The sequence below is a fragment of the Diadema setosum genome, chromosome 21, assembly GCF_964275005.1.
Source record: "Diadema setosum chromosome 21, eeDiaSeto1, whole genome shotgun sequence".
Classification (NCBI taxonomy): Eukaryota; Metazoa; Echinodermata; class Echinoidea; order Diadematoida; family Diadematidae; genus Diadema; species Diadema setosum.
Window position 1 is genome coordinate 20,253,137 of NC_092705.1, and position 20,086 is coordinate 20,273,222.

Sequence of the window (20,086 nt, forward strand, 5' to 3'; positions counted from 1 at the left end):
TGGTGATTGCCATCTTATTGTAAACCTTGGAGATGGCAAGACACGATCCAGGTTTAAAGAGCACTGCCAGGCAAGGACTTCATCTTTGCTGTATCACAGATACACCACGCTTATTTCAAACACAACTATTTTCATCTCATAAATGCCCATCGACTCCATACAAGGACAATGTTTGTGCAACCTTTTGCCTGATTGACACTCTGTACCCATATCATACAAACTTGACACAATCGTGCAACATAAATCGGTATAAATGCTGGTTCTTTTCATGTATGTAACAGCCAAAACTACTGCGCATGCATGTGTGGGAATACTAGTAGTGGAATACCGGTACTGTAAAAGTCGAATTTTCGCAGTGTTCAGATTTGTGTGCATTTTGCATGACAACAAAAATAGTGTGAAAATAAAAGCACACAAACACCTTTTTTTTTTCTTGCTTCTTATGTGTTCCACTATTAAAGTAATGTTTTGATTCCACAGAATTAATATTTCGTAAAATTCATTTTATCTTGCTGACTGTGAAAAATTAATTGGGCAGAAATATCCACTTTTACAGTACCGTACGGTAATACAATGTAGGTAGTCTATACCCACAGTGTGTGTGTGTGTGTGTGTGTGTGTGTGTGTGTATGTACATGTACATTATACATGCGTTGTGGCCAATAATTTGCAGCACCAGACAGAACTGCTGTGCTGCTCAATTTTTTTTTTCTGTGGTGATGATAGCACATGACTCCTAATACCCATTCAAACAACCCTTCATCAGTCCTTTTTTTTAACAATTAAATGTAAAATCTACACGTAGGATTAAAGTAACAAGGTCCACGATTAGTATGTATAGTTTTCACAAAAATGTATATGCTGTATACGCCGAATATTTCATGAGGTTTTTATTTTCATGAATTTCATGAGTTAGCTGCTATTCGCAAAATTAAAAACACACAAAAATATTGACTCTAATGCCGATATGAATGTGACGTACCTACACTGTAAAACATGATATATTCATGGCATGAATTTTTCTCGAATTGGAGCCGACGGCCATTTTTGCGGCATGAAATTTTCGCGAACTGCCACTGGCATTCAATGCATATATAGTGTAGAAAAGAACTTTTGCGTGCATTTTAATTTCGCGAATCTTCATGCTCGAGAAAATTGCTAAATTAAAATGCACGAGAACATTCCTCGTTTTACAGTATACATTTCTTCATTCAGTACAGGGCTCCACGATCGCGAATTTAACCTCTCGCAAAATTGACGGAACCCCAATTCGCGAAAATTTAGACTCGCGAAATATATGGTGTATATAGTATTAAATCTAAAATGGAATTGGAAATTTAGGACCGGAAGTATGCTCATCACCAAATCAATGTCATATCAGGAGCAGTCCCATGCATTGTATTTGGTACGTGTTCGTCAGAACAGATACTAAATGTTCAGTCATTTCAACAAAATCAAAAACTCAGGGATATGATTTGAAAACTGCTAGGAAATGTGACAAAAGAAATGTGTTTTGATGGAGTCAGTGCACGTGGAAAACTGCCAATGGATTAATCCTCTAGAGAATTTGTCAACCATTGGATATTAAATTTTTTATAGTCTGTCTGCCTGGTATAATCACAGGTTGATAACATTTCATAACAAATGGACCAAACTTACATAGAGTGGGGTGACTCCGTTACTGTCCTTGCTGTTGATGTTTGCGTTCTTGTCCAGAAGCAATCCCATGATGAATTCTTCTCCCGATGCCGCTGCATCATGAAGCGCCGTCCGCCCCTCCTGGTTTCGAGCATCCAGGGAACAACAGAGATTGTCGGCGAGGATCATGGATACACCATCAGCCCAGGCCTCTTGTGTGGCTCTGTCAGATGACAAATTACATGGACCGGATTAAATATCAAAGAGACATTCCAGGGAATTTAATATGATTTTCATACTATATTGATAGTGCCACATTCTAGGTTTGTGGAATTTAATGTGGTCCTTCAGCAGAAAAATAACACTCCACAAAAAACCGGAAACATGTTTTTGATGTTTTTTTTGTTTTGTTTTGTTTTTGTTTGACAAGGATAATGACACAGAGGCTCACATATTCTAGTAATGTAGCAATGTTTCACCTGTGTAGAAATTATACATCCTTGCTTCTTTGGTTCTGCTTCCATGTGCACCTAATCACACATTCTTATGTGAAGCTAATCTAATATCATCCTTGTTCACTGTGATTTGTTGAAAACATTCTTATTCCTCATCCCAATATTAACAAACCACAAATTCTTAAACTCTAACAGGCATCAATTTATAGATGTTCCAATACAAAATTCTGAAAATAATCTACAGGTCTCCTTAAGTGCTCTGCCTTTACTTCCATTAACATGGCTTGTTTTCACAGATTTGAATAACATACAATAACTTCTAAAATTCTTTTTACGAGTTAGACAATCTCTCATCAAGATGCAACACTACCCTACATTATACATGTAACTCTTCACTTTGGTGGCCTGCTTGGGCCAACAAAATAATCAAATTTCATTTCTTGCTGGCCAGCAAAAAAAAAATAATGATAATATAAGAAATAAATAAATAAAGAAGATAAAAGAGGAGAAAAGCATCTGAAATATGAAAATAAACTGATTTGATTGAACATTAAAATAGTAACAATAAAACATGATACATATATGAAACTTTACAGCAGGTATGATAAAGTGCTTCAAATATGAAGTAACCTTTATAGAAGTAATAATTTAAAAGAAAAACATCAAAAAATTAGATTAATGTGTAAAACATTGAAATAATCACAAACCATGATAATTATGTAAATATTGGCAGGCATGATAACAACCTTCAAATACCACATACACTGACTAAGTTTACTGAGTCTAACATTCTCAAATTTGAAATGAGACACAAATATGATTTTCATGAAGTGTATTGTGTGTGAAATGATTATATTTAATATAAGGGTACATCTATGTCATTTTCATAGATCACAGGTTTGTTTGTTTTGTTTTGTTTTTTGTTTTTTAAAGAAATTATACGTTTTGGTGGTCCAATCAGGACACCAAAACTGTTCTATCTTTTCCTACACTGAGCTTCTCACGCTTCCATGTTACTATTATGGTTGATAAAAAGACACAGCAGGGAAACTTGCAAGTTATACTCAGTCTAGGGGAAGGTGCATTCCAATGTCTTTTGTGAATCCTATTTTTACCAAGAACAGATCTGATGAAAATTTTGTCATGTGAGAAAAATAAAAATTTGTGACTTTTTGTATACACATGGAACAGAAAGCTCATCAACATCTACAGTGTACATGTATGTCATACAGAGTTGCCAATTTGCCTTACTCTCTAATCTTTATTCATTCATAAGTTGTCAGTTGCTTTTGTGTGTGTGTGGGTATGTGTCTGATTCTTCCCATATTTTTTGCTGATCTACACATTGTATGTACTTCTCTGATAATTTTTGTTTTCGTACAAAGGAACATCATATCTGGGTGGATACCTACCTCATTAGGGGGAATTCATGACAGTCAATTTTCCGCGACTCCTGCTAAAAGCAGAAATCAGTCACTTCCAATGATTTCGAGGTGTTATTCCCATAACTCACAACTCATCCATCACTTATAAACCACCTGCCACTATGATCCATTCATTCATTTGAATCTATTTTTAGGCCAGGTGCTGCATAGGTGATACAATCATTGTGGAAACCATTGAGAGCCTAGGAAAACTGATGGACAGTCACGCCTCTACACACCCTCTAGTCTCCTTTCAAGACTCTTGTATGGTGATCTCTGACTGTCAAGATTCTACATAATTATTTCCTCAGCCTGCCTCCTCTTGTGCCCTTTCAAAGTACACTGTACATGCTGTTGTACCAGGATTAATTGCACTGAGCCCCTCATGTTTATGGCACTACACGTTGTGGGTAAATTCACTCTTCAGACCAGTGCTGGATGCTAATGCATCCTGTTTAAAGGGGCATAGTCCCTGTAGTATAGATGGCGCTGTCGATGATACTGCCGATCAACGTTAGCATTGATACGAAGATTACCGAAGCTGAGCTGTCATCAAGAGTAAAGTGCGTAGGTGTAAGTAACGTTGCCTTTGTTGTCTTCTTTGCGCATCGCGCAGTCTGTAGTAATGCCAGGGTGCGTGCATATGTGCTTGTTATTACGACATCACAAAAGAAGTTTGCTTAAGTTGTCATCCTCCTCAGCCGAATCATGAACCGAACTGTGATTGGACCGCTGACTACAGTGAATCGGACTTCTTCGGACTCGGGAAAGTGGGCCAAAGCGTAAGCGCCAAAGAGAAGTCGATAGCGTAGGTCTCTATAGGAAACTTGTGCCGTGCGCCCACTTACACATTTGACTAAAACACCGGGACCATGCACCTTTAATACAGTTCCTGATGTATCTTCAGCAGGATACACTACAGCATAGTTTTGCTTCCACAAAATGACAGGAGTGGATACGCTATTAATAGCTTTAGGAGGCAAAGCACACTGTAATAATGCTCTATAAAATATCACAAAACACTAGTTCTCATGACTGAGTGATCAGGTGTCATTGTGGGCAGCATACAGTCCAATACTTGCCAACATTTTCATTTGAGAAAGTAGTTGAATCCAGGATGCCTACGCAAGCAGCGCTAGCTTGATATCTCTCAAGAGTGGTAGTGACATAGTCTACCGCCAAAAGCGGTAGAGTTGGCAAGTACGGTATGCACAGTCTCTCTGTTGCAGCCTTTCATAGCAAATGTTGAAACTGACCTTGGCAAAAGTTGCTAGTCACACAAGCAATGGAGTACAGATGACCATTTAGGTACTTTACCCACCTAACACATTCTTTTAAAAAAAAATCTAATAAACACACTACAGAGCACCTCAACAAGGAAACAGGAACCTTCCTTTTTAATGAATAGCCTTTTTCATGGATCTCTTTCCTTTGAAAAAGTCAGACTGGATGTCTAAATTTCATGACTCAATGATTCTTTTGCTTCACCTTTTGATAATTTCTGAGCCAGCCTTACAATGCTTAGCGAAGAATTCGCTGGCATTCCAACATTCTGCACTTTTCAGATTTTGGTCACATGCCCACCTTATGATTCAATGCTACTTACTGGGATATCATAATTTGTGTGAATGCTCTAATTTGACTCAGACATTATGATAGGCTACCTGTGATGGTCCTATTGGAGTTGCAGACAGTTTGTCTTAAGTTGTCAGCAACCTGTGGTGGTCCTCCTAGGTTACAGACAGTTTGCTCCTTGTAGCAACCTGTGGTGGGTCTGTATGGTCACAGACAATTTGCCCTCTCTAGCAACCTGTGGTGGTTCTATCAGGTATAGAGACAGTTTGCCCTCTCTAGCAACCTATGGTGGTTCTATTATGAGGGTTACAGACAGTTTGCCTTCGCCAGCAACCTATGGTGGTTCTATTATGAGGGTTACAGACAGTTTGCCTTCGCCAGCAACGTGGCTCTATCAGGTATATAGAGGGACGGTTTGCCCTCGCTAGCAACCTGTGGTGGTTCTATCGGGCATACATGTAGAGACAATTTGCCCTCGCTAGGACCAGCAACCTACAATTGTATGGTGGTTCTATATCAGGTACAATGTACAGAGACTGCTTGCCCTCGCTAGCAACCTACTGTATGGTGGTTCTATCAGGTATAGAGACAGTTTGCCCTTACTAGCAACCTGTGGTGGTTCTATCGGGTATAGAGACAATTTGCCCTCGCTAGGACCAGTAACCTACATGTATGGTGGTTCTATCAGGTACAATGTACAGATCGACAGCTTGCCCTCGCTAGCAATGTACTGTATGGTGGTTCTATCAGGTATAGAGACAGTTTGCCCTCTCTGGCAACCTGTGGTAGTCCTACAGGGTACTAGGATTACAGACAGTTTGCCCTAACCAGCAACCTAAGGTGGTTCTATGTCAGGTGTAGAACAGTTTGCCCTCTCTAGCATCCTGTGGTGGTCCTATTAGGTTTATAAGTCACAGTTTGTCCTCCCTGGACCCTAGCAGCCTCTGGTAGTGCAGCTATCAGGGATAAAGAGAGTTTGCCATCTCTAGCAACTTGTGGTAGTCCTATTAAATAGAGATCAAGGCAGTTTGCCCTAAGTGTAGCAACCTGTGGTGGTCTTTTAACTGGAGTTACAGACAATTTGCCATCTCTAGCAACATATGGTGGTGCTACATGTATTTAGGGTAACAGATAATTTGCCCCATTTGTGGTGGTGCTACAGTGAAATCCCGTTATAACGAGGTCCATGGGACCGGCAATATTACCTCGTTATAACTGGTACCTCGTTATAACCGTACGCATCAAAAACAAAGAAAAACATAAGCAGGACATCATATACTCAAGAATCAATCGAACTTTAGAACATCCTTTGCGTTGTTATTACAATACACAATTGTGGATCATTATCAGAGGTGGATCCAGGAATTCTGTAAAGGGGGGGGGGGGATGCATGTAATATTTCTGGTGCAACTTCCAGGTTTCATTTCATTTTTTTCTTTTTATTTCTTTTGTTTTTAAAGAAAAATAAAGGGGGGCGTGCGCCGGTTGCCCCCACCTCTGGATCTGCCGCTAATTATTATTGAGAGAATAAAGGAAATTAATTTGTGAATTGATACCAAAAAAAAAAGGAAAAAAGGTAGAGGTTGAAATGCGTTAATTCTTTATTAATAATCGAATGAGTATCCTAATTTAATAACTTAGTAGGAACATCGGATGGTATTCCTGTGTTTTATCGCGTGGGTTAGAAGGAAACGTCGAAGGAACAATACTCTGCAAAACAGGAAAGAGACATGGATAGCATGAATTCGGTTTTCAATGTTTCGTTTGTAATGTTTTTCTTTCTCATGATGCACCGAAATTGTCCTCGTTATAACCGGAATCTCGTTATAACCAATTCGTTCTGCCATAGTTAAACATGTAAAAGAAAACGGGGCCGACAGAATCACTTCGTTATAAGCGGTTCCTCATTATAACCAAACTCATTTTAATGGGGTTTCACTGTATTATCAGGGTGGCCCTCAAGGGACTTGAGCATGGTGCTGTACCTTTAATATGCTCAAATTTTTGTACAACAATTCTCAAAAGCCAGCAAAATGCTTTGCAACATCCTCGAGAATTGGTGACAGGCTCAAATTAAAATGTGATCAACCATGTGAAAATCATATGTGCAAAACTTGAGAAACATCAAACTAATAGTGGTACATGTAGGCCTACTTAGAAAATTTGTGCACAAAACATGGCAGAACATTGAACATAAGCAATACCCCTCCGGAAATACATTTATAAGTCACGAAATATTGTGCGCTCAGCCCAGACAATTTCCACAATATTCTCATATTCACAGCTTGCAACATGCTCACAATTCCAAGTTTGCCATCTCTGTCAAATTGTTGTGGTCCTATAAACTGTTACAGTTTGCCTTCTCAAGCAACCTGGGGTGGTCCTACATACACTACAATGTATGTACAAAATGTATTAGGCTTACGAACAATTTGCTCTCTTTTAGCAATTGTGTGTCCTATTTAGGGACCTAGGTTACAGACAGTTGGCCCTCTTTAGCAACTTCTAGTGGTCCTCCTACAGTATTAGGACTACAGACAATTTGCCCTCTCTAGCAAACTGAGACATAATGCACATAATCTCTTCAATCAGAAGGCACAGACTTAATAGACATCTGAATAGCATGGGCCAAATTTTAAAATATAATGAGATTTTTGAAAAAGTAATCACCCCCTCCAAATTGTAGGAGACTGCATTGCACTTTAACATTGGTTTGCTAACATGCTTAACCTCATTATTATTTTTTTTTTCTCAAAACATATCATAATGTATTGCATTAAGGGATTACAAGTTTTTAATTCTAGAAAATCAAGCATCTATTGTCACTGCTCAAGATACCCTTCAAATGATGAATGACATGATTACAAATTCTAATAAATGTTTGTTAGTTTTTCAACTAATTTTATTTTTCCTTCAGAGATTTTCGTCTCTTTGTTTTGTAATCAAGTAAGAAAGACTTAATTCCCTTCTGTCTTTATAGGGAAGAATAGGAGGGGGATGGGAAGATGGAGAATACTTCCATAAATTACACATGACATCCAAACAGGACTATACTGGACTGCACAATGGCAAGGCATACTTCACGTCATTGTTGTGTTCAAGGAACCACACAAGGAGATGACACTTTTGAAGGCAAAACAGAAATAATATCCTTCAATGTTAATGAACAAAACTGTTTAAAAAGAGGTGAAATGATGACAAAGCATTCAAAGCACTAATAAGGATCTGGATGTGATCTCTGTAAAGACCAGTGTAGGATCTGTACATCAAGATCGCTTTAGATACATACTGGGGTTTCCTGGAGAATGTGTGGAATTAGAAAATCCATGGTTCTTTGCCGAGGGGTGTGTGAGGTTTCATACAATGTGTACATATCTCCTGGCCTGAAAGTGTAGCTTGTGCTTCGAAGTACAGTTTAACACAAAGGTTGTATGTATGACTGGGTGAGGACGACACATGTCGCGCGCATCAGAGGATACATGTACATGTGATTATCTCACATACACAATCACAGCCTGTTCCATTTTTGGATCTCTCAAGATAAAGGAAATTCTCAATTCTCTTTCTCCCTGTATTCTAAAAATAGACTCCAATGTTACTAAATTAAGAATCTTTGATTGCTCATTCTGCAGTGACAGTGATACAATTTGTATCTTGTAGAAATGCTGTACATTTTTCAAACTACCTAGCTCAAATGGAGTATGACAAAATTACAAAGGTATGATAAAATCTGTTAAGTGATTATCTCTACATGTGTGCTTACAATGTACATTGTACATCTGGTGAATTTTATGTTTCGCGCTAGCCACTCCCATTCTTTCCTACTCTTTTTTCCCACTTCCCAACAATTTTCTCTACAGTAATTCCAAAAGTAAAAATTGATGCATAAGACAATAAATTTTTGACCAACAAAAATGATTACAGTACTCACATTTGTACACTGTGTGCAATTGTATATGTGTGTGTCTGGTGATAAAAATCAAAGGTGTTTTTGACAGGATGTAAAAAAAATATATGAGAGTTTAAATGTAAGTTTTGCCACTACTATCATTATCACCATCTTATTATCATTATCATCATCATCTAATTATCATTATTATCATTATCATTATTATTATTATCATTATTATCATTATCATCATCATTATTATCATCATTATTATCATTATTTCTGTAAACAGATACATGATTATTTGGCAGTGTCATTCAAGTAAGTAATTAACATGTTTGCAGGCCAGCATACTATACAGTACATCATGATTGCCAGCCCCATACAGTTGATTTGTGGCAGATATTGTATGGTATCAATGACATTATTGTGCACATGGTCTTTGTTACTCCTTGTCAATTTTATAGTAAATTTATTTGGAATAGGAATTTATAATCATACCGGAAAGTTTGTTCATGTGTGTGTGTGTGCAAATCAGGCTCAGGATGGGCAGCTGTGGAAAGCTGCTGGGATGGGGGGAGGGGGGGGGGGGGAAGGGGGAGTGACTGGGCTAGTTTAGTCTGTTCTTTATGCAATATGTTTCTATTGTGTTTGCTGTACAAATTGTTATCAATTAAATAGATGAGATGCTCAGTGTTCTTATGATCAACTATTAATTTCTACAGTGTACTTCTACCACCTAAAAATATAATATAATAGTGCACAGGAACAAATTTTTGTTGCTGTTGTATCGCTTCAACTCGAAATGTCGCTACGGCGACTGGTATGCCTCCGCCAAAATGCATGATTTTCCTAATAGGTCCGTAGTACATGTGGACAATGTGTGATTACATTTTCACAAAATTGGCAAAATATCAAAATGACACGTTTGTCACAAATGTGTTGAATGTTCACCTTCCTTGACCTATTAATTGGATGAATAGGAGAGCATGTATTTGGGGATTTAAGGACTTTAACTTGACTTTGACCCTTTCATACATGTATGTACAATGTAAGTTTATGCATTGGGGCAATTCCGCAGTTAGGTGGACATGACATGGATAAAGGAAATGTGCCTCTTTCTCTTACTCTTTAATTTACCGGTAGGTATCAACTAATACCATGAATGTTCACCAATCATTAAGGTCTCTCAAATTCAGTAGATTTTATTTTTCGTATTTATTGGTTTTGCGAGATCTAAGACCATCATTTAAAATGTACATGTGGGACTGGAGAAGCTGAAATTCACTTAAATGCAAATTACAGTGGGTTCCTTTGAAAATTTTTCCTCAAAGTTTGCTAAGGGTAAAAGATGAATTCTCCAGAAGTCTTGTGACATTTTGTCAATTACAAAAGGGTGAAATGACCTGCGGAATTACTCCGGAGAAATGTAACGTTACTAACCGTTACATTACTAACCATGCTCTTGGGGGTCTAGCTAATAAATTATCGGTCAAAATGCTAAAAATATTTGTGTGAACATTTGTCATGATTCAATAGTTGAAATTAATGCAACACTTTGTTTGAAGTAACTTGAATTTTTGCACACTTTTTGTTACAAGACATTGATTTTTTTGTCATGTCCTTTTTTTGTAACGTTACTAACCAGCCCTTTTAGTTGCCATAGCAATTCTAATATTCATTGGATTGTATTCATTCTTTTCTATCATAAACCTGGGAAGGATGAAAATGTTTTTAACATGATTTTGACTTGAAATGAATCAATGGTGATTTAGTAGTAAAAATATATCAAAATTTGTTCAAATGTAACGTTACTAACCACAGAATTGCCCATTAGATAATTTTCAAGGTATGGAGAAAAAGAGCAATTTCTGTATTGAATAGTAAATTGACCATTTTCATCTAGCCTTTGACCCTAAAATTCATAAGAGAGTCACTGTCAGGCAGAACGTGTACATAAATATGTACTAAGAAAATTTGTTCAAATGTAACGTTACTAACCACGGAATTGCCCATTAAATAATTTTCAAGGTATGGAGAAAAAGAGCAATTTCTGTATTGAAGAGTAAATTGACCATTTTCATCTAGCCTTTGACCCTAAAATTCATAAGAGAGTCACTGTCAGGCAGAACGTGTACATAAATATGTACTAAGTTTCAAGATAACTTGAGCCACTTCCGAGATATAGAGGAAGAAGTAAGTTAAGCACTTTCACTTGATCTTTGACCTTTTGACCTTTGACCTTTTTGGAAAAAAAAAAAGAAAAGAAAAAGGCAGAATGAAAATGGTAACAATTTACTTCCCAGAGAATCTCTATTGGGTTAAGCATCCATACACCAAGTTAAAAAAAAAAAATAATCCTGCTGGCATTGCGTAAATATGAGGGAAATAGTAAAATTTTGAAGTGTTGCCATTGACCTTTGACCCCCTGAACTTTGACCCCATAAACCCAAATTACCTAGATAATCACTGCCAGTCGGTACATGCATATTGATACTATGTTCCATGAAGATACAGCTGTACCTTGAACAATTTGCAAGATACAGAGAAAAAAGTGAAATTTTAACATTTTTACTCGATCTTTTGACCTTTGACCTCATGACCCCAAACTTTCACCAGAGAATCTTAATTTCAAGAAAGTTTCAAGAAAATATCTTCAGGCATTGCATAGATATGAGGGAAATAGTGAAATTTTAAGCATTTGACCTTGACCTATTGACCTTTGACCTTGAGCATGTGCACCCAAAAGTTGATAGGCACAACTTCAGCCCCTTATACAAATACAGGCCAAGTTGCATTAGGATACCTCAAAAGGTTTTTTAGTTACGCTGTCCACAAAATTCATAACGGACGGACGGAAGGACAGACGGACGGATGGAGGGACAGACGGACGGACGGACGGACAACCCGAAAACATAATGCCTCCGGCACCACTTCGTGGCGGAGGCATAAAAAATAATGTGAATACTTTCTCAATTTGTACAGAAAGAACAGTTTTTACTCATTGAATGCAAATGAAATAAATACTGAATGGGGAAAAATCAAGAAAGGTCTTATCATTGCCAAGAAATATACAGTAGTTACAACTTCAAGGGGAATGAAACTCAAGTATTCTGTATGTGAATTGAATGAATGCAGCGATGAGTAGAACATCAGTGAAAGTTTGAGGAAAATCAGACAACTCATTGAAAAGTTATATGATTTTTTCAAGCTTCAGTGTCACCATCACTGGATGAGAAGACTACATTTGTACAAATGTACCTGTATTTTGTGACATCTCATGGAAACCATATAAAGATAATATAAACCAATGAATTCAACAATTTCATTGATATGAAAATAATGTATTCCCTTGATTAGTACAATTTTGTAGATTGATGTACATGTATGTATATGTACATGTGTTATGGGTAATGTTATTCCCCGTGCTCACTGAAAGAGGTACCAGGTACATGTAAAGACAAGTGCTCGTTAGAATGATGCTATAAATAAAAGGGAAAATTCTGTACGGTCTGTATGTTGAATTTTCTCAGTATTTTCTTTTTATAGTTTTCTGTTATATACGAAAGTATGTGACATTCCCAAAATGTATTATAGTCTTTTCATCCAGCAATGGCAACACCTAAAACTTAAAAAAAAAACATACAATGTATATTTTAAAATATAAAAATAAAAAATATATAAATAAAATTCAAAACTTTTCAAAGGATTGTCTGATTTTCCTCAAACTTTCACTGATCATGCACTTTCCTATTACACTGAGCTGCATGCACTCAACCCAATACAACCGTACATGTGCAATGTATAATTTGGGTTTCATTCCCTATTGTATAAGAGACTGAAAGGAAGCCATGTTTGGAGATTAACTGTCATTCTTTTCATGGCTCTACTGCTTTTACAACGCTGCCTGCCATTATTGAACTGACTTCCTCTTTCTGTTATTGAAATACAGTATGTGTACTGTCTTGTGAAAATTCATGGATCAGATGTATAACATGTCCATTCAGTATGATGAGAGATTGTAAACCTCTTTTCCGCATAATGCACTGTGCCTGTGGTCTTAGCATGTTCGGCATTAGCCAAGAGTGCATTGGTTAACTGTATCAAACGTCGCTATCAAAACTAGAGACTAACCACAATGAGCAACAAATAAAACTTATGATATACAGAGCATTAAAAATTTTATACCATAGTGTATAAGATGATCCATAAAGAGCTGAAGTGTCTAGTTGCTCTTAAAACAATTGGAATTATTCATTCCAAAGTTTAGTTACCACCAGTATCATGTTAATATCCCTTTTCATGTTTCATAAATAATGAAAACTTAAAGTTTCTTACAATGACTTTGCTTGTATGCTTCAGATTCAGTCTAATTAAACTTAGACGTTTCCGGGTTGAGTCATTCATCTACTGACATACATGTACTTTACTTGTTGAAATTTGCAGCAGGTCTACAAGAATAAACATGGTGTACAATGTAGATCACAATGCATGAAACATCCATTTATACATGTAAAAACACACATTATTTCTTCTTGTTATGACCATCTAGAGTTTAACAATCAGTCCTACTTTGTATGAGATCATTCAACTGTTGACTTGACTAAAACTGACTGATGGCTTAACTTTTTTTTTCTTTACATTCATCCTACGGGTAGGGTTTCCACTGGTTGCTGAAGTGGATTGGGCTCATAGTCATCAGTTTGAAGGCTACGATTACTGTTTGGAACATGGAAATTGGCATAAAATTAGAATGTGTTGATAAAAGAACTTATTGACAGGAATTAAATCTGATTGTGTGTTATAATATGCATTTTATATTGCACCAAACTTTCAATACACACGTACAGTGTAGCTACAATACAAATTGAAGAGTTATGATTATACCCTGCAGAATATCTGGTGTTGATTGCCTTAAAAAAAAAAAAAAAAAAAGCAGATGACAGATTTAATGTGCTTGCAGATTAATACATCATAGTATTTTCCAATATGATACATGTACCTCACAAGTTTCTTCCGATAAGGTCACTGCGAACATGCCTGACCAAAGACACTCAGTAGTTTTCTTGTGGAAGGCAAGGTTCAACCTTCTTTCAACTTTCAATTTCAGTTTGGGCAGCATACAGCTGTACAACTAGTGTACATGGGTTGAGCTGAGAAGGAACTGTGGAACACAAAGATAGTGACTCAAACTCGACTCTCACTTTCGGCGGACAAACTCCCACTTTAATGCCATTTTTTTTTTTTTTTTTGCAAAATTTCCAATCTCCCACCCCAATTTGAGTTTCTCCCGCCCTACATTACGTGTACAATTTGTATTTGTGTGTCTCCATCTTCTGTATTCTCTTGTTACAAATACTGTACATTGTACATGTACAGTTCATGTAGCTTCCTTCCACAGTTGTACATGTACACTGTACTGTAAGTATATGTATGTACATGGTATACAAGTGTCCTCTATGTTTAAAAAAAAGAAAAGAAAAACAGAAAGCATGCTCAGATAGCATAATATTCTACAGCTTCCACAGGGCTCTTCAGCGGGCCCTGGACCCCGGTTGCAAGGGATGTTGCACTCCTGCACTTGCCATTATTGTGCGTAAGCAGAGTCTCCAGTTTGCTACAAAGGGGTTTAGGTGGGAAAATCTCCCATTTAAGAGATGCTTGAGGGTTGGAGTCTTTGTTAAAAAGTTTCGTTGATGCTGAAGTTGGGACCTAATGATACCATTTGGGCAACTGGTATGATGATTAAATAAAACCAAAGCTCAAATACACATTGCAGTGTATTATGTAGATTGAGAGATAGCAGAATAGAACACATTCAGTAAAATTTTGAGGAAAATCAGACAATTGTTCAAAAATTATAAATTTTCAAAGGTTTGGACTTGGTACACGTATCATCACTGTTCGATAAAAGACTTTGTCTGCTTACATTTTAACTTCATGATCCCATTATGGACAACAACATAAGGAAAATATAAGGATAATTTCATTTTTCAGGAACAGTACACATTCCATTGACTTGTTACTGACATAAATGTAATATCACTCTCCCTTCTTCCTGAAAATGTTATGTATCAAAAGTTGAGTGCCCGTTCACGGAGCTGGAAAAGTGAAGATCCGTTGATTTTTCTTCATATTTTCTTTTCATTGTTGTCCATAATGATGTCATGAAGTGTAGTGTCCTTATCCAGAGATGATGGCACCAAATCCTTTCAAAATTCTTTTGAATAGATAGTCTGAATTTCCTAAAACTTTTACTGCTGTATTACACTAATATTGCTGCTTTCACCCAATCCACATTCATACTTGGGCTTTGGTTTCCTTCAAGTGAAATGAAGTTGTTCTAGTGCATATTTTGCTCAGGCCAATGGTCATGTTAGATGTTTATACTGTAGTGGGTAACTGTAAAAAACAAAAACAAAAACAAAAACAAACAAACAAACAAACAAAAACAAATGAACAAACAAACAAACAATATTCACCAAGTTCTTGTCCAGGAAAGAGAGTCTGGCAACCTACATTTACAGGCCCTATGTACGGTCCAGGGAATCTTGCTATTAAGCTGCCTGGGACTACTGAAATTTCCTTGGGTATCTCATTAAATGTACCAAGGAGGACCAGCAAATTTCTTTGATCAACTGTTATAACAAGGTTCCACTCTACTTGTCTTGAGCACTGTGGCACAGTGGATAGGTCTTTGAATAACTCTAACAGGAGATTTTGGGTTCCAGTCCTGCCTGGTGCAAACATGCTACAGACAATATTTGAGTCATAAATGACCTCTTGACTCTGGAGCACCAAGAGATTAAATGTCAATGCTACAGCTGTATATCACAGACAGGCGAATCATTCCTGAAAGTTGTGCTTTCATCCAACCCAGAGGCAGATGTATACATGAAAGATCAGAAAGCAGTAAGCATAAGATTTTGTGGCACGTCTTCGGGGGCATGGAATAGGACCAGGCCCATGGGGTAGGGTGTGGGAGGGGTACATGTGTGTCCCCTCTGATGGTTAAGACCTTTAACATTTCACAGCTTTAAATCATACTGATGATATTCCATAAGGTGCATAATAAATACAGGTTATGAAATATTTTGGCTTATACAGCCGTTACAGGTATCTTTTTTTTTTTTTTTAAATAAAGCATTCTCTCAAAATGTGACTGGAAATTAATTTTTTTCGTGTGCATATGTTTATGTTTTGAGAGGCTTCTTTTTTTTTTTTTGTGAGGCATGAGACAATGCTTGTCAGGCATGTCAGTGTGAGAAAGACCCCTGCCCTACCCAGGGGCCCCCAAGGCTGCAAGGTGCCAGTCTCATTCCGAAGGCGATAGACTTGGTATGGGGCATTGGTAGTTCTGAAAGTATACTGTGTTAGTGTATATTAACTTAACATTGGATTAAACAATCAAACATGGCTTAATGAATTAATTTTGTCTTGCCTTCACCTTCAGATAGCCAAAACAGCTTTCTTATCAGATTCTCATCCTTTCTTTGCACACCTGTGCTGTGACCTCAAACTCACCTATGAAGTGGAGTGGAACGTCCAAATCGGCGTGAGCTCGCGGGTGGGGTTGTTCCTTTGCAGAATGCAGTCAGTTTTGTGGGAAGTCCATTAGCTCCCGTTCTGTAATAGTTTATGAGCTGGTCTAGGCCCTGGAACAGTGGACCATTGTCTATTTGGAAGTAGAAATCGCCTAGGCACTGTATCTGAAAGTGTTGTGGCAGGTTGTTGTGCATAATCGAGATTACGTAGTCACCCATTCGACTCGTACTCTCTCGCACTAAAAACAATCCCTCCTGACCACCTTGATCCCGTAAGATATGTACGGCTGTGTCCCTTGTAATTCGTCTATGAAACCATAACAGGTCCCTCTCCTCCTCTTTTGCCGTAGCAACGTCATTTATGAGGAATTCTGACACGGAAACTCCATGTTTAGATAATATTTTTCTTAGTGGCGTGGCGTCTTTACGTACCGTAGTAACTTCCGGGTACAAATCGCCGTACTCGTCTTCGGGGGTGAACAGGCCTTGTACCGTGCCCCGGGGGCGCGATGTGCGACTGAATCCACCGCCGATCGTGTCCATTTTCCCCTAATCGACTTCGATATCTCACCGATGAAACAAATCTGGTGAAATAAAAAGCGCTCTGGGTCCCCGTTTACACACTCTGAGCTTCCTACGATTCACGCCATGTCGGTGAATTCGGTCCTGTGTACGTTTTCTCTACAATATTCGCCTGCCCTTTGACGTGAAGCAAAATTTATTTCCGCGTTGATGATTGTGTTTGGCTAATCAATTGTGGATTCACACTCTGGAATGATGTACTCGCTCGCTGCAAATGCAGAGCGCGTGTATTAAGAGCGTAGGAGTTCGTTGAGGGTTGAGTACCGAGTACTCGGCTCCTATGGTAGCTTTTAAAAGTTGACAAGAGCTCGAAACTGACGTTTGACATCATAAATAGCAGCATTTTGGAGTTCTCGCTAGATAGAAACAGGAGCTGAATGAGTAAAAACTTGGGGTTGGAGGGGGGGGGGGGTTTGTTTACGTTATAATTTAACGAAAGCCTTGGGCTCTTTACAAAAAAAAAGAATTAGTACGAGTATTTTTTTTTTCCATTTTTAAGGCGAAAAGGGGTATTTTGGAGTAAGGTTTACCATTCATGAAAAATATGTTCCAAAACTTACAAACACAGACACAAACATATGTTTGTTGACAATAACAATTCTCTTTCAGCAGCAAAATACTTTGATATTTAAAGTAGGCCTACTTCTCTTCTTGTATTCCCTCCAAACACCCAATCAGTCAACAACAACAACAACAACAACGACGACGACAAAAATGCTGGGGTTTCCCATACAGTGTGGTGACAGCGAATATGAAAAGAAATGTAAATCCTCGAGGTGAATGAACTGCATGATAGAATAAACTTGATCTGGCTGTTTATTCCACAGCAGAGTTGTGAACTTGTTGTAGGGTATAGTTGGAAATAATGATTATGGTCTTATTAATTTTAAGAACTTATTCAGTGTTTTCACTGATTTTCCTAGTATTATCAAGTAACATGTAGCCTACCAGGATGGATAAACATCCACGTCCAGGGATTCGAAGGCAAATACTAGTGGTCATGATCAGTATCTACTAAACCACAATTTCAATATACCCATGCAAATCTGTGCGTGATAGACTGATTTTTTTAAGGGGACGTTTACTGAAGCACTTGTTCATGTATTGGTAGTGTTTTCCATTGTCGCCAGGTGAACTAGCTGACCAGAATTAGATCTATCTGTGTAACTGTGGGTCCGTCATCTTTTTCAACTCTTTCACTTTTCTCTGGTGACTTAGGATTTTATACCCTTTTTCATAATTATCAAAAATGTGCTTTTGAAATTTCTACCCAACCACGTGGAGTGGGTGGCTAGAATAACTAGACAATATTGCCTGGTGTGAAAAAAACAAATGTTGATATTTACTTGTGAGACTCATGCAACGAATCGTTAAAAAATGTGAGAGAAATTGGACATGGTGACCCCCAAAAAAGTTCAAATGCCATATTACAGAGATTGTATTAGAGTCTATCAGTGCTTTTGTCTCACATTCACAATGCTTGAAAAATTTTTCTTCACTTCATTATCCTCCCTCTAATTTCTTATTTCTAATATATATTGACAATGTTTAGAGGTCGTTGTCTAAGTCAAGCGATTTGCCTATTGATAATGGTCTCCTCCACTTGTATATTTAAAGATTTGCCATGAAATATAATGTATTATTTCACATGAAAATACATTTATAATGTGAACTATGTTTATATTTTCATGACTTGCGAATAATGTTTTATATTGTCATACTTATATTTCTTTTATATACAATTGGAGAAATAAGAAACTAAAACTGAATTGAAACAAGCCTGCAAAGCATGATGCGCCTATCGGGCCTTGTTATTGTTAACAATAATTATGATCTCACGGAGTGGTTAACTTAAATTTGAATTCATTTTTGATACTCAAGAAAACGTCATCAATGTTATCAATTGTATTGAAAAATCACACATTACAACTTTATAATAGTTGAAACCCTCATCTGAATGTACAACTTTTTCAATATACCCAATGGTCTGTTTGTAGTGAACTATATATATCTTATAGGCCCTGCAAAGTAGGAAATATGATCATGAGGACTACATAATATTAGAACCGAACATTTCCATATCCATAAACGGATCCAGAATCACCGGTGAATATCTCAAAGAAATTTTCATGAAAATAAAGAAATCTTTTCAGAAGTGGCAGAATTATAAGGTATGGTTCACGTCATTTTGCTGCCCTCTCTAGCTGGAAGCTTTACAATGATTCGTTATCTCACAGTATAATGATGGAAAGTATATTATGATATAATACTTATATATATTCTTTAAAAAAATGAAAGGCACAAATGCCTTTGATATGTTACTGAGATATTTTCTTCTCTCAAGGCCATTTGGAGGCGCGAGATTATGTGCTTCTTCGGTGTTCTTGAAAAAGAGAACTTAGTGAATAGCTAAAACAACATTCTGTTAGAGGGACTTAACGCAGTTTTTGGAAGGCTTTTATTTCCTTTCTGTAAATGGAAGGCATGGAATGGACAAGGTATCCCATTGACTGATGGAAGTGATACACATCTTATCAATTTCGTTCAGACGTTCTCTGATCTGGTCTTGAAATAAAATTGTGTAAGTTTATTATCGTATAGAAATAGGACTATACAATACAGCGTTTTTATCTCTTGAATCCTCGAGAAGGATGCAAGGAGTTAAGATAGTGTAAAAGATACAGTGCGCTGATATCATAAAAATTAACGCGACTAAATCTCATCAGTTCACAAGTTGGACTCTTGTAAATGAGAAGTTGTGTGCCTTTATCATTTTGCACCATGGCATAGGAACCAGCTGAAGTTGAAGTAAAAGCAATGATGTTATTGTTATCTCAACGTATACTTTGGCCTCCAATTTAAAGTCTGTCCGCCATAAACAACCAACACTGTTATAATGGAATCGCGCCCCCAGCGGCAAGGTCTATATCCAAGATAAGCAGTCTCGCATCAAACTGTTATACTAGTAGTTGCATGTTT

General features: G+C 37.3%; 1 protein-coding gene across 1 annotated transcript in view; it reads right to left on the minus strand.

The window, feature by feature from the left end:
• The window catches only part of LOC140244577 (tyrosine-protein kinase HTK16-like), a 35,505-nt gene extending 18,372 nt beyond the window's left edge, over nt 1-17,133 (minus strand). The window contains exons 1-2 of the mRNA XM_072324202.1: nt 16,506-17,133; nt 1,660-1,861 (exon numbers count right to left, since the gene is read on the minus strand). Coding sequence (XP_072180303.1) covers nt 1,660-1,861; nt 16,506-17,068 — 765 coding nt within the window. The 5' untranslated portion in view covers nt 17,069-17,133. The remainder of the gene's footprint in view (nt 1-1,659; nt 1,862-16,505) is intronic.
• Nucleotides 17,134-20,086: the final 2,953 nt, after the last annotated feature.